Source organism: Tachyglossus aculeatus, chromosome 17 (genome assembly GCF_015852505.1).
Source record: "Tachyglossus aculeatus isolate mTacAcu1 chromosome 17, mTacAcu1.pri, whole genome shotgun sequence".
Classification (NCBI taxonomy): Eukaryota; Metazoa; Chordata; class Mammalia; order Monotremata; family Tachyglossidae; genus Tachyglossus; species Tachyglossus aculeatus.
Genome location: NC_052082.1, coordinates 18,924,018 through 18,939,258, shown reverse-complemented (window position 1 = coordinate 18,939,258; position 15,241 = coordinate 18,924,018). Strand labels below are relative to the sequence as shown.

General features: G+C 44.7%; 1 protein-coding gene across 1 annotated transcript; it reads right to left on the bottom strand.

Moving 5' to 3' along the window:
* Window positions 1-325: 325 nt before the first annotated feature.
* On the bottom strand, window positions 326-12,838 carry LOC119939018 (protein-lysine methyltransferase METTL21E-like). Its single transcript, XM_038758798.1, has 7 exons — window positions 12,788-12,838; window positions 12,071-12,127; window positions 7,901-7,986; window positions 6,769-6,863; window positions 5,719-5,876; window positions 3,768-3,885; window positions 326-729 (listed from the first exon to the last, which is right to left on the bottom strand). Exons 1-7 carry the CDS (start codon window positions 12,836-12,838, stop codon window positions 326-328), a joined length of 969 nt encoding a protein of 322 aa, XP_038614726.1.
* Between the last annotated feature and the right edge of the window lie 2,403 nt (window positions 12,839-15,241).

Genomic DNA, 15,241 nt, shown 5'->3' with positions numbered 1-15,241 from the left:
GTTCCCCACAGAACTTTTAAAAGTTGTGAGCCCCAGCTGGGACAGGGACTGCTTCTGATTCAATTATCTGGTAACTACCCCCAGAGTTTAGTACAGTCCTATGGCATGTAGTAAGGGCTTAATACAACTCATAATTATCCTTATTACTATTCATTACCTACACCTCTGGGTCATCGGAGTGCTGGTTTCAGTCTTTCTAATAGCTTCGCATTACCCTTTGCCCTGCCACTAACGTCTCTCCACTCCATCCCTCTGCTGGGTCGGCGAATCCTCTTCAGAACCATCTCTATTAAAAAGAGCTCCGGGCAACTATTCGGCGGTGAGTTCAGCTATTTCTCCCATTTATCTTCACCGCCTTATACAGTCTGATGCTCCAGCTGGGGATGCTGGAAATCTCTTCAAGGTCAAACGACTCCCGAAATCGATCCACAAATTTGTTTTCTTTGTCCAGCCTGAACTTCATGACCCAGAGGACAACGGTCTTCTCGCTGCACAGATGGTCGAAAGTGGTGAGCAGCTCATCCAGGAAGGGGTGGGCGTACACCACGTCGGCGGCCAGGACGTAGTCAAAGCGGTTGGAGGCCTGGGGGAAGTGGCGGTCCAGGTCGACTCCCCAGGACAGCTCAGTCACTCGGGGCGGGTGCCTGCATCTTGTCTTTGTGTTGCGGGAAACGTTGTACTGCAGATTTCCAAGTAGCTCGGGCAAGTCCGTGGCAGTGACCCGGGCACCTGGGGCACAAAAGAACGACTTCGAGAACGACGCACCAGCTATGGAGTTCAAGCTCGTTACGGGCAGCGAACGTGTCTGCCAATTCTGTTGTATCGTACCCTCCCAAGCGCTTCGAACAGTGTTCTGCACATAATGAGCACACAAATATCATTGACTGATTATTGATTCAGCGACCTAGCTTTCTGCACAAAAGGTGCCACTTAGCCAAACAGCCAGGGGTGGGAAGCAAAGAACCTGTTTGATATCAATCCCTCAGGGAGCGTCGGGTCAAGATTTCTAATGGGCTAAGCATGCGTGAAAAGACTATTCTCCTCCACTAATTCTTGCCCTACCTGTTAACTTGGAAGCCTTCAGTGAAACTGAGGGGAAGAGGAAGGGGACCCAAAGGAGGGAGTGGATTCAGGAGGACATGAGGTACTTCCAGAGTCAGACTGGCTTCAAAACTCACATCGGGAAAACTTGGGTGGGTGAAGTAGTAGTAATCGCAGTGACAATGGCATTTATTAAGCGCTTACTATGTGCAGAGACGCTGAGAAAGAAATACACGGATGAGGTAAAACGTGGTCCCTGGTTCCCAAGGGGCTGGCAATCTAAGAGTGATGGCAAGCAGGGGGTGGGAAACAAACCTTTAAGGAAAGGAGATCAAAAATACAAAAGTCAAAGACAACAACAAATGAGAAAGGAGCATAAGGGCTTGAGGATCCTCAGAACTCAGACCAAAGGTTGCAATAGTCCCAGCCACCATTTCGGCAGGGATCTCGACTTTCTCAAAGTTGGTGTTTGAGTCCTTCCTGCACTGAGCCCTGGGGTCATGTGGATTGGGTAGGATCCCTCCCACCAGACTGGACCCCAGAGGCAGGGGGTGAGGGGAGCGGCAGATGGTTCACACGGCTGTCACTGAGCAAGACCTTCCTGGGTTACTTTTCTCCCATCTGTGGCATTCCAGGATGACTTGGAGCCACTCGGAACCAGACACAGTCCACCCCGGGATTGGTCCAGCAGAATGTGCCCAATATAATAATAATGATGGTATTTGTTAAGCACTTACCATGGGCACAGCACTGTTCTAAGTGCTGGGGGGATACAAGGTGATCAGGTTGTCCCACAAGGGGCTCACAGTCTTAATGAGGTCACTGAGGCACAGAGAAGTGAAGTGACTTGCCCAAAGTCACACAGTTAACAAGCGGTGGAGTCGGAATTAGAACCCACGACCTCTGACTCCCAAGCCTGTGCTCTTTCCACTGAGCCATGATGCTTCTCTTATCCCAGTATCCCAATTTCCCAATATTCCATAACCCAGCGCGCCAATCCCTGGGCAGCTCTATCCTGCAAACACAGCCACGCAGGCAAATCACGGCCGGATGGACACGGTTCATCTCTTAGCTTCCCGGGTGACAGATCTATTTGTCTTCTTCTCCAGCCCTGGCCTTCCCCCACTGTGGCATAGTGGAAAGAGCACAGGCCTGAGAGTCAGAGGATCTGAGTTCTAATCCTGAATCCGCCACTTGCCTACCCGACGATATTGGGCAAATCACTTCACTTCTCTGTGCCTAAGTTTCCTGATCTATAACATAAGGATTCTGTTGTCCTTCTAACTTAGACCGTAAGCCCCACCTTTCCACCTGCTTATCTTTCACTTACCCCAGTTCTTAAAATAGTGTTTAATACGCAGCGAGTGCCTAACAAATTCCACTATTATTGTTAGTACTATTATTAGCACAGTCATGTCATTCAAGCACAGGTAGGTGATCAACTGTTCCCCCTCCCACTTTCCTTTCTGCCAACGAAATGGCAGAGCAAGTATCACAACAGTCCCCGAATCGTCAGGAACTTCATGAGAATCTTGTTTCCAAGCACACCCAGTGGGAAGCCTTGGCTTTGAGAGAGAATGGACAGAGACGGTGCAGCGTCGTGGGATAGCTCCCAACAGCCCAGAGAAAGGGAGAGCAGAGAATGGAAAAGAAGCAAGTCGGGTAGCACAAGGGTAACCCCGAATCTTTCTCCTCCGCATCACCCTGCTTCACTACCAGTGCCGGAGCCCTCCTGGAATGGCAGACCCAGCTTCATTAGAAGCGAAGACTGAGGCTTAGTTCATATCAGAACAGTGCCTAGCGCTTAGAACAGTGCTTTGCACATAGGAATCGCTTAATAAATGCCATTATTATTATTATTATTATTATTATTATTATTATTATTATTATTATTATTATATCAGGGGAATCCACAGTGAGGGGCTTGTGAGAAGCACTGCCACTAGAAAACCCACTTAAGGTTCTAGCACTGGAGACTGTAAGCCCCTTGCTTGCAAGGATCACATCTACCAACTCTGTTGTGCTGTACTTCCCTAAGCTCGTAGTAGCAATCAGCGCTGTGTGCAGAACACTGTACTAAATGCACAGGAGAGTACAACACAACAGGATTGGGAGACATGCTCCCTGCCCACAGGGAGCTTACAGTCCAGAGGGGGAGAGAGACAGTCAAATAAAGACAGGGCCTGACAAAGCCTTCCAGGCTGCAGGCCTCAAATGCCAAGACTCAAAGGTGAGGTCCAACCGAGGCAGGCCCAAAAGAGCCCAAGCTGGGGAGGAGGGATAGGCCCCCAAACCAAGACCCCAATGCCAAGGTGGGGCCTGACTCTGGACCAGCTGGAGACGAGACAAGCCCCGGCCCCAGTCCCAAATCTAGCAGGGTTGTGAATGGGGGTCAACTGAGGGCCAGGGCCACAGTAAGAGCGTGGCTGGTTCTGCAGAACATGAGAAGATCTGCTCTCACCCAGAGATGGGAGACAGAAAGACCCCAAAACTCAGAAGGACCGGGGGGGAAGCTGAGCCTACTAGGAGGGGACTGGCTTTGGTTTGGAAGCCATCTCCTTGGCAGCTCCATTTCCAGTCCTCATCCACCTCCATGGAGAGGCAAGACATGGACTCACTGCCACTTCCCTTCTTCCGTGCTCCAGAAAGCTGTCGGAGAGAAGCAATGGACGTTGGTGTCTGTATTTAAGGCTCTTCCCTCCAGCCCGTCCAAAGCATTCACTCACCAAGCAAACTGGCCACAATTGACACCAGTCCTGTCCCAGCTCCAATTTCAATGACATTTTTGTCCACCAGATCCAACTGCCTCGCATTTGTTTCCAGGAAATGGCACAGCACAAGAGCCTATGAGGAAAAGAAGGACGGAAGTGTTGCGTCGACCCAGAGATGTAACAGATAATGATTCCCCTTTATTTTCCAATAGGAACTATAGACTTTATGAGCATTGTTAATACAATCGGATCTAAAAATAACTAATAAGGAATCTCCTCCATGAACTCAATCCGTCTCTCCCCCTCAGCAAGGAGATCCTTGGGTAAAGGTGGTCTTCCCTGCAATCCTGAGCTTTAGAAGTTCTAGTCTTCATCAGATCTCTGAGGAAACAACTGCCAAAGGCAAGAACTCTAAGGAGAGAGTGGGAAAAAGAGATTTTTGAGATGGTTTGTTTCCCCAGTGGATCGGGGCTTGGGGTTACCTCGATTTACAAGTTTTTGAAGGTGATTAGAACGATGGTACTATTGGTTTTTAATATTTGACTGGAGCAAAACAGATAGGAAAGAGCAGAACTTTTCAGGTTTCTGAAACACCATCTCCAGGAGCCATCTCCTGACTAATCAATCATTAATGGTATTCTCTGAGTACTCTACTAGGCACTTGGGAGAGTACAATACAATTGGCTTGGTAGACATGATCCTTTCCCACAAGAAGCTTACAATCTAGAGACTAATCTCCACCTATCCAGACTGTGTCAATCTGTGAGCCACCTTAAAGTACTTATGTTTATAAACCAGTATTCCGCCCTTGTGTACATATTGATTTATATTATAATTATGTATTCATTCGTTTAGAACAGTGCTTTGCACATAGTAAGTGCTTAATAAATGCTATCCTTATTATTATTCATTTATCCTGCCACATTCATGCTATCAGGAGTTGTAGCATTGTTCTTTTTTTAATGGTATTTGTTAAGCGCTTACTAGGCATCAAGCATTGTTCTAAGTGCTGGGGTAGATTAAAGTTAATCAGGTTGCGCACAGTTCCTGTCCCACATGGGCTTCCAGTCTGAAAGGAGAGAACAGGTATTAAACCCCTATTTTACAGTTGAGGAAACTGAGGCACAGAGAAGTTAAGTGACCGTCCCAGGGTTACACAGCAAGCAAGCAGCAGAGTCCGGATTCGAATCCAGATCCTCTGACCCCCAGACCTGTGCTTTTTCCACTAGAGCTGCTGCTTCTTTGTGTTCCCACTCTTTCTAAACAATTTGTGACTGCTGGTTCACTGTAAACTCCTTGAGGATAGGGATTAGGTCTCATTTTCATTATACTCTGGACTCAATTCAATGATGGCTACTTCGTAGGTACTAGACAAGTGCTACTGACAAAAGTATTAGACTTTTAGACTGTGAGCCCACTGTTGGGTAGGGACTGTCTCTATATGTTGCCAATTTGTACTTCCCAAGCGCTTAGTACAGTGCTCTGCACATAGTAAGTGCTCAATAAATACGATTGATGATGATGAAAAGTAAATAAAAATTTGAATGGCTTTTAGACTGTAAGCTCGCTGTGGGCTCTGTTATACTGTACTCTCCCAAGCATTTAGTACAGTGCTCTGCACACAGTAAGCGCTCAATAAATACCATTGATTGATTGCCTTCTGACAACTCACCAACCAAAAAGCGAGTCTTGAAGAAGCTTGAAATGGCCCTGCTGGAAAATCAGTCAATCAATAGTATTCACTGGGCAGAACGCTGTACTAAGTGCATGGAAGCGAGCAATAGAGTTAGAAATCAGGATTCCCACACGGGGTTTACAATCTAGTGAAGATGATCATTTCTTATTTTGGGATGTCTGAGCTAAAATACTAATCCAAGGGAAGAGACCACAGATTCTCCTCTCAGTCGGCAAAGAACGAGGAGCCCCTCAGAGCCATCGAGTGGAATCATTTAACATAAAATCATACCGACGGCCAGACTACGGCCCCGAAGCAGTCCGTGGCTTCAGTAATTCTTATTTCTTGGCCAGCGAAACAAAAACTTTCCCAAGAGGTGGTTGTTACCAGGGTAGGACAGAAGCACCTTGCTGTTATCTCTGAAATAATCTGCTCATCTCCATTTCTTCCTGCAAATAAAAATGGTTGCTAAATTAGCAAAATTGTTAGACAAAATGCAGAATGGATTGATGAGTACTTCCCTGGTTTAGGTGAGTGATGGGCTTCCTATTTAACTTGCAATATGGACCGCAGAGGCACAGTAGCTTCTAATCTCCGCATCAAGGGCAATTGGAGGGCTGAGGAAAATTACTCCATGAAGCTGGACAATGTAGATAGACAATGTGTAGACTGTAAGCTATTCGTGGGCAGGGGTCGCGTCTACCAACTCTATTATATTGTACTTTTCTAAGCACTTAGAACAGTGCTCTGCATGCAAGTGCTCAATAAATACCAGTGATTGATATGAAAAATTGAGACCTGAAGCCTGAGTTTGGGAGCTCAAGGATTGGAATTAGCCATTTTGACTACCTACAGTATCTGAATTTGTGAGATGATTGCTTTGTAAAGTGGAGTGGCTTAGTGGATAGAGCACAGGCCTGGGAATCAGAGGACCTGGTTCCAATCCCGGCTCCACCACATTTCTGCTGTGTGACCTTGGGCAAATCACTTAACTTTTCTGGGCCTCAGTTACCTCAACTGTAAATTGGAGATAAAGAGTCCAACCTGATTAACTTATATCTACCCAAGTGCTTAGAACAGTACTTGGCACATAGTAAATGTTTAAATTATTATTATTATTAGCTCATAATTTCTCCACATTTGCAGGTTTAGTGCATGTGCTTAGAACTAGAACTCAGCGCTTAGAACAGTGCTTCACCCATAGTAAGCGCTTAATAAATGTCATCATTATTATTATTATGTGCTTAATATACATGTATGCATACACCTATGCATGGTCATTGTGCAATTTTTCCACCTCGATTAATGAAAAGAGTACACTCTACTTTTTAGGGTCTATACTTGGTAATTTCACAAGAGTTAAGATTTCTTCCGTTGGGCTTCCCTGCTTCAATACCTTTCCAGTTTGGGCTGGAAATGGAAAGTAGCACAGTTCACTTCCACAATTCAAAGAGAGCTCTTATTCACAAATGAGCATATTTAATAGAAGGGAACCAGTAGGCTTCACAATAGTTTGGCGTCTAATGTTTTATGACAAAACATGCTGGACTGTTTTTATGCTGCTAACCCCTGCCCTACATCTGTTAACCTCCTAAAACTGCCCTATCCTGCCTATTCCCACTTGGCCTTACCCTTATTTTATCTCTTCGAACCTCTGTCACCACAGGTGCCCCATCCCTTTCCTTCTCCCCAAAACTCTGAGACTCCGCCCTCCACCCAGCATGGCCTATTGATACAGCACAGGCCTGGGTGTCAGAAGGATCTGAGTTCAAATCCCCCCCCTTGCCTGCTGTGTGATCTTGGGCAAGTCACTTCACTTCCCTGTGCCTCAGGTATAAAACGGGGATTGAGACCGTGAGTCCCATGTGGGACAGGGATTGTATCCAACCCGATTTGCCTGTATCCATCCCAGCGCTTAGTACAGTGCCTGACACATATTCATTCGTTCATTCAATCATATTTATTGAGCACTTACTGTGTGCTGAGCACTGTAGTAAGTACTTAGAATACAATGCAACAATAAACAGAAACGCTCCCTGACCTCAACAAGCTTACAGTCTAGAGGAAGCACTTAACAATAACCACAATCATTATTATTATTATTATTACCCCTTCCTGGGCTGGCCCCACACTCAATCCATCAATCATTCATTCATTCTTTCATTCAATCGTATTTATTGAGCGCTTACTGTGTGCAGAGCACTGTACTAAGCGCTTGGGAAGTACAAGTTGGCAACATATAGAGACGGTCCCTATGCAACAGTGGGCTCACAGTCTCAGTTAATCCATCATATTTATTGAGGCCTTACTTTGTGCAGAGCACTGTACTAAGCACCTGTGAGAGGCAACTACCCTACCCTCATGGAGCTTACAAAAAAGAGGGTCTCTTACATGGATTTTTTTTTTGAAAGCTTCCACTGCTTCCCCATTCCTCCCTGCTGTATGATTTTAGTAAGAACCAACTACTCTATACTGCACCTCCTGCTTATATATTACACATTTCCAGGCATGAAGGGGTCTCACTGTTTTCAGGAAGGAACTTCGGGAATTGAAGAGATTCTGAAATGTGATGATTTTAACTTTTAAACTTTCACCTGACTACATTTGCTTATCTTTGCTAAGATTTTTTCTGGTACCTTCTGCTTTCCCAGCTCTTCAGAGCAAAGAAGAAAGGTTGACTGATTCTTTAACCTTCCTTTGAACTTGGCCCCGTGGGGCTTCTGACTGACTGTTCAGAAACGTTGCAGGTTTTGGACGTGTCTTAGAAGGTCTCTGGGATTAACCAAAGTTGGAGAACAGTAAATCCCAAGGAGCAGCCTTTAGGTTCTGCATTTGTGATGTAAGACGCTTGCCAATGAATATTTCCTGAGACGATCTGACACCTCTCCTTCGCTGTGTTCCTTTACGGGCCTGTCACTGCTTCTATCCAACAGCTGCGAGGGTGATGATGGATACTTTCACTGAGTACACAAATTAAACACACCTCTCTTAGTCATCTAAAAACTTGCCTAGACTCATCATCATCATCATAATCAATGGTATTTCTTGAGCACTTACTATATGCAGAGCACTGTACTAAGCACTTGGGAGAGTACAACAGAGTTAGTGGACAAGTTCACCATGCTCCTTTTCTCTGGAAAAAAAAATGGAAGCTACAGGAATTCAATCCCACATTACCCACTGATGATATTCAAAATTTCTGTTTCCACAAACAACCGCAGTGTGGGAAGCAGTGAGAGATCATGGGCCTGACAGCCAGAAGGATCTGAGTTCTAGTCCCTGCTCTGCTACCTGTCTGCTGTGTGACCTTGGGCAAGTCACTTCACTGCTCTTGGCCTCAGTTGCCTCATTTATAAAATGAGGATTAAGACCGAAAGGCCCATTTAGGAAATGGACTGTGCTCAACTTGATCAGCTTGTATCTACCTCAGCGCTTAGAACAGTAAGTGCTTAACACATGCCATTAAAAAAAAAAACAGAGCCAACTTCACATAGCCTAGCTCTGTCTAGATCCTAACAAAAATCCCTCAGCCCCTCAGGATGACCAAATTTAGGTTTTTATTGGAAATAGATCACTGGAGACGCAACGTGGTTTAGTGGAAAAAGCACGCTCTTGGGACTCCTGACCCCGCCACTTGTCGGCTGTGTGATTTTGGGCAAGTCACTTAACTTCTCTGTGCCTCTGTTACCTCATAACGGGGATTAAGACTGAGCTCCACGTGGGACAACCTTCTACCTTCAAGAGTGGGCGAGGTGTTGTCTGCTGTGTCATCTTGGCCAAGTCACTTCACTTCTCTGGGCCTCAGTCAGCTCATCTAGAAAATGGGGATTAAGACTGTGAGCCCCAAGTGGGGCTGGGACTGTGTCAGACAGATCAAATTGCATCTATCCTAGTGCATAGAACAGTGCTTGACACAGTAAGCGCTTAACAAATACCATTATTATTATTTTTACTATGTATGCAATGTATCTATTTAAAATCCACCATATAGATCCCTAGATGATACAGGAAAGAAGTCGGGAAAAGTGGGCTTAATTAGGGAGGGCCTCAGATGAGAAACAGTACTTAAACTGCATGGGGGCTCACAACTTATGTAGATGCAAAAAATTATAATAATAAGTATGTATTTATTACTCTATTTACTTTATTTGTACATATTTATTCTATTTATTTTATTTTGTTAATATGTTTTGTTTTGTTCTCTGTCTCGCCCTTCTAGACTGTGAGCTCACTGTTGGGTAGCGACCATCTCTATATGTTACCAACTTGTACTTCCCAAGCGCTTAGTACAGTGCTCTGCACACAGTAAGCACTCAATAAATACGATTGAATGAATGAATCTACCGCATTGCTTAGAACAGCGCTTGGCACATAGTAAGCGCTTAACAAATACCATCTTTAATTTTTAATTTATCTGATTGATTGATTGATTGGCCATGCCTATCTACCCTCTATGACTCATGGTTTCCTGCTGGGACTTTGGAGAGAGATTATGTGGTCCACATAGTCCACATGGACAGGCTCACTGGAGACTGTATCCATCTCCTTCCCTGAAAATCTCTCCTGCTAGATGTGAATGAGAGACAAGATAGGCACTTTGATTAGCTTCAAAACTCCAGAATCTTCCCATTTCTGGCAGACGCTAGGCTCTGGAGGGAGGCGGGGAGGATTTCAAAGTGGGATGGTATTCCCTCACTGCCTTCATTCCAAGAAAGAGCGCATTCTTCTATTTTCTAAGCTCTTGATTTCCATCAGTGTTCTGGAATTACCCAATTTTACTTCATTGGTTTCTTTACCTATTAGCATTTTGATTATCTTTGATACCACATTTTGCCAATGTAACAGTACTCTACTCTTAAACTTCTATTGAAATGGGAGGAATGACGGTCAGGTGCTGCTGGTTTTTCTGAGCCTTAGTGAAGTGCAAATTCACAAAACTATCCCACGTGATGGTGACCATTTTTGAATAGAAATCAAAGCGTGGTCTGAGGCATACTGGCTTCCTTTGTTTGGGCTACTGATTTCAGCAAATCCGTGAAACACAAAACAGATTCTCCTCCTTTGCTTTAATTTCTAATTCCTCTACCGTATATCTCCCCTTCTGCTACTTCAGCACTTCCGCATCACCTAGTCAATCGGTGGTATTTATTGAGCACTTATTATGTGCCGAGCACTATACTGAGTTCTTGGGGAAGTACAACAGATTTCATCATCATCATCAATCGTATTTATTGAGCGCTTACTGTGTGCAGAGCACTGTACTAAGCGCTTGGGAAGTACAAGTTGGCAACATATAGAGACAGTCCCTACCCAACAGTGGGCTCACAGTCTAAAAGGGGGAGACAGAGAACAAAACCAAACATACTAACAAAATAAAATAAATAGAATAGATATGTACAAGTTAAATAAATAAATAAATAGAGTAATAAATATGTACAAACATATATACATATATACAGGTGCTGTGGGGAAGGAAAGGAGGTAAGATGGGGGAATGGAGAGGGGGACAAGGGGGAGAGGAAGGAAGGGGCTGAGTGTGGGAAGGCCTCCTGGAGGAGGTGAGCTCTCAGTAGGGCCTTGAAGGGAGGAAGAGAGCTAGCTTGGCGGATGGGCAGAGGGATTGGGGGCATTCCAGGCCCGGGGGATGACGTGGGCCGGAGGTCGATGGCGGGACAGGCGAGAACGAGGTACGATTTGGCAGACGTGTTCCCTGCCCACAAGAAGCCCTCACACACACCGCTCCCTAGTAGAAATTAATATACATATCTTAATACTCTATTGCTTCCTCCTATCTGTAATTTATTTTAATGTCTGTCTGTCTGAAAGACTGCATACCCCTTCAGGGCAAGGCCCATCCCTCACCCACAACCGTGCTCTGGCTTGGAACTCCACCCCACTTCATATTGGGTAGACAATCACTCCCCCACCTTCAAAGCCTTATTGAAGGCACATCCCCAAGAGGCCTTCCCCGACTAAACCCTCTTTTCCTCTTCTCCCACTCTCCTCTGTGTTGCACTTGGATTCGTTCCCTTTATTTACCACACACTCAGCTCCACAGATCCATTATTAATTCATTTACATAAATGTCTGTCTCTCCATTTAGACTGTAAACTCATAGTGGGCAGGGGATATAGACATACCAACTCTGTTATATTGTATTCTCCCAAGCGCTTACTACAGTGGTCTGCATACAGTAAGCACTCAATAAGTACAATTGATCGATTGATTCATTGTCTACTAATTGCACTGTACTCTCCCAAGAGCTTAATACAGTGTTCTGAACGAAGGAGGCAACTCATTACAAACTTTTAATTGATTTTGCTTCAGTTTTAAAGTCAATACGAGAGAAGAGTCACCTCAGTCACAATTGTTCTTTGTTTCCCTCTGCCTGGTACAGAAACACAAGATGAAGGCTATTTCAATATTCGATAACATTTACATTTGGACACTCTCAGAGAATTTTGTGTCTAAACAAACTCAAAGCCTTAAGTGATTAAGATGCTGACATTCACCTGGGACATTTTCTCAAGAGTGGGAGTCATGTGTTGCTAAGAAATCCTTAAAAATGAGAGTCAGCATTTAAGATATTTTCAGGCTAACAAATGGTCCCGGCAAAGAGATACTCTGGCAAAGTTTGAGTTACAGGGCCTGGCTTCATTTCCAAAACTTCTTTCATTACAACACTGATTTCACAATCACTCTGGACAAAGGTCAGCCGAGGCTGCAAGATTACTTAGGCAGTGTGACTCCACTTTTAATAAAGACCAAATAATGACGCCGCACTTCTCCACCTCCTAAAGGCAAAAGTTGTTCTCAAGTTAGCAATTCTGTAGATACTATGAAAAAAGAATAAAGAGCATAGCTGAAATTCAAATAGCCTGATATTTACTAGATAAGACCATTAACTTTTCCCAGTGATGCCCCAAACAACTCATAATAATAATAATAATAGCATTTGTTAAACGCTTTCTATGCGCAAAGCACTTTTCTAAGCGCTGGAGGGGATACAAAGTTATCAGGTTGTACCACATGGGGCTCACAGTCTTAATCCCCATTTTATAGATGAGGGAACTGAGGCCCAGAGAAGTGAAGTGACTTGCCCAAAGTCACACAGCTGACAAGTGGCGAAGCCGGGATTAGAACCCGTGACCTCTGGCTCCCAAGCCCGGGCTCTTTCCACTGAGCCACACTATTTTCATTTTCCTTAAAATAGCTTCTTTGGACTGTAGATTTATACATAACATTAAAGCAAGTGCTTCTTTCAAAATAGAGCTCTGCTACATTTCAGCAGATTTATGATTCTTTCTTTAGATGACTCCCTCAACAGCAGTTGTGCACACTGCGGTGATTAAAACGGCACCTTGAAGATGCTGCAGCATTTCTTTAGTTTGACACTATTCTTAAGCACCATTATAGTTAATCAAGTAAATCGTCTCTCCTTTGCGGGAAGGAGAAATAGGTCTTCTCTTACGTAAGATTCAGGAGGCCTCAAAACACTCACAAAGCCCAGGAAACAATGGATCATCAGGCTAGTCAAAAGATTTTAAAAACCTTAAGCACGGTCTCTTGTAGCTTGTTTCTTATTATCTGACACTAAAGTCAAGACCGTACAGCTTGGATAAGTGAACAAAATCAGGCTTAATATTGCTAAGGTAGATGCTTGCCGCTATTTTGTTCAGTTTTCCAAGTTAATTTTTTTTAATGGTACTTGTTAAGCACTTACTATGAGTCAGACACTGTACTAAGCACTGGGGTGGGGTGGATTCAAAATAATCAGGTTGGACATAGTCCCTCACAGTCTAAGTAGGAGGGAGTAAGCTCGATGTGGGCAGGGACTGTGTCTGTTTATTGTTATACTGTACTCTCCCAAGCGCTTCGTACAGTGCTGTGCGCACAGCAAGCACTCAATCAATATGGCTGAATGAATGAATGAGCTGGGTGAATCCTCATTTTATAGATCATCATCATCATCATCAATCGTATTTATTGAGCGCTTACTGTGTGCAAAGCACTGTACTAAGCACTTAGGAAGTACAAGTTGGCAACATATAGAGACAGTCCCTACCCAACAGTGGGCTCACAGTCTAAAAGGGGGAGACAGAGAACAAAACCAAACATACTAACAAAATAAAATAAATAGAACAGATATGTACAAGTAAAAATAGAGTAATAAATATGTACAAGCATATATACATATATACAGGTGCTGTGGGGAAGGGAAGGAGGTAAGATGGGGGGATGGAGAGGGGGGCGAGGGGGAGAGGAAGGAAGGGGCTCAGTCTGGGAAGGCCTCCTGAAGGAGGTGAGCTCTCAGTAGGGCCTTGAAGGGAGGAAGAGAGCTAGCTTGGCGGATGGGCAGAGGAAGGGCATTCTAGGCCCGGGGGATGATGTGGGCTGGGGGTCGATGGCAGGACAGGCGAGAACGAGGTACGGTGAGGGGATTAGCAGCAGAGGAGTGGAGGGTGCGGGCTGGGCTGTAGAAGGAGAGAAGGGAGGTGAGGTAGGAGGGGGCGAGGGGATGGACAGCCTTGAAGCTCAGGGTGAGGAGTTTCTGCCTGATGCGCAGGTTGATTGGTAGATAGATAACTGAGGTAACTGAGGCACAGGGAAGTGAAGTGATTTGCCCAAGGTCCAACAGCAGACAAGTAGCAGAGCCGGGATTAGAACAGAGTCCTCCGATTCCCAGGTCCACACTCTTTCCGTTAGACCACGCTGCTTGGTGATTACCCGATCTAGTAGTATCGGGTTCAGATGACCATCCTGGATAATAGCTTGGCCTGCCCCTCGGTGCCAAAGAAACTGCCCCAGAAGCTGGATGACCTCTGTCAGTTTTCACTGCCTCCCTCTTTCAGAGCATTTGTGAAGTTGTGAAACCAAACAGACCTACCCCGATCACTAAAAGACCCCACTATTCACCCTTTTTCATCCAGAGAAATGGATGCTTTCAGCTCTCCTGAGATTCCCAGCTCCTTTTTCTACCCGTGGCAGCCCTCCCTCCGATTTTACTGCTTCGGAAGCATATTTTTTTAACAAGTCTTTGGTAATCATAACTGTATTTGTTAAGTGCTTACTATGGGCCATGCATTCTACTAGAAGCGGGGGATAACGCAAGATAATCTATATATATAGATAATCTATATATATATATGTATATATGTTTGTACATATTTATTACTCTATGTATTTTACTTGTACATATCTATTCTATTTTATTTTGTTAGTATGTTTGGTTTTGTTCTCTGTCTCCCCCTTTTAGACTGTGAGCCCACTGTTGGGTAGGGACTGTACTTCCCAAGTGCTTAGTACAGTGCTCTGCACACAGTAAGCGCTCAATAAATACGACTGATTGATTGATTGATAATCAGGTGGTTGTAGCACCTTGCCAAATGCCTTTGAAAAATCTTAATGTATCATGTCTCCTGGTCCCTTCTATCCACAAACTTACTGGACCATTCAAAAGACTCCAGCAGATCGGTGAGGCCCAATTACCCCTTCATATTATCTTTCTTCCAAGAAGAAAGCTTGTGGATGGGGACCATATCTCCCAACTCTGTTTTTGGTTTGGTTTGGTTTGGCTTTTTTACGGTATTTGTTAAGTGCTTACTGTGCGCCAGGCTCTGTTCTAAGCACTGGGGTAGATACAAGGTAATCAGGTTGGACACAGTCTGCGTCCCACGTGGGGCTCAAAATCTTAATCCCCGTTTTGCAGATGAGGTAACTGAGGCCCAGTGAAGTGACTTACCCAAGGTCACACAGCAGACCAGTGGTGGAGCCGAGATTAGAAACCAGGTCCTCTCCCCCTCCTCCCTCCTCT

Bases quoted from the DNA above. Each gene is read 5' to 3' on its own strand.
- LOC119939018 (XM_038758798.1), bottom strand. From the start codon at position 12,838: ATGGTGCTTAAGAATAGTGTCAAACTAAAGAAATGCTGCAGCATCTTC. The intron at 12,128-12,787 runs GTGCCGTTTTAA...ACCTTTGTCCAG, and splicing joins AATGCTGCAGCATCTTCAAG to AGTGATTGTGAAATCAGTGT. The intron at 730-3,767 runs GTGAGTGAATGC...TTTGTGCCCCAG, and splicing joins AATTGTGGCCAGTTTGCTTG to GTGCCCGGGTCACTGCCACG.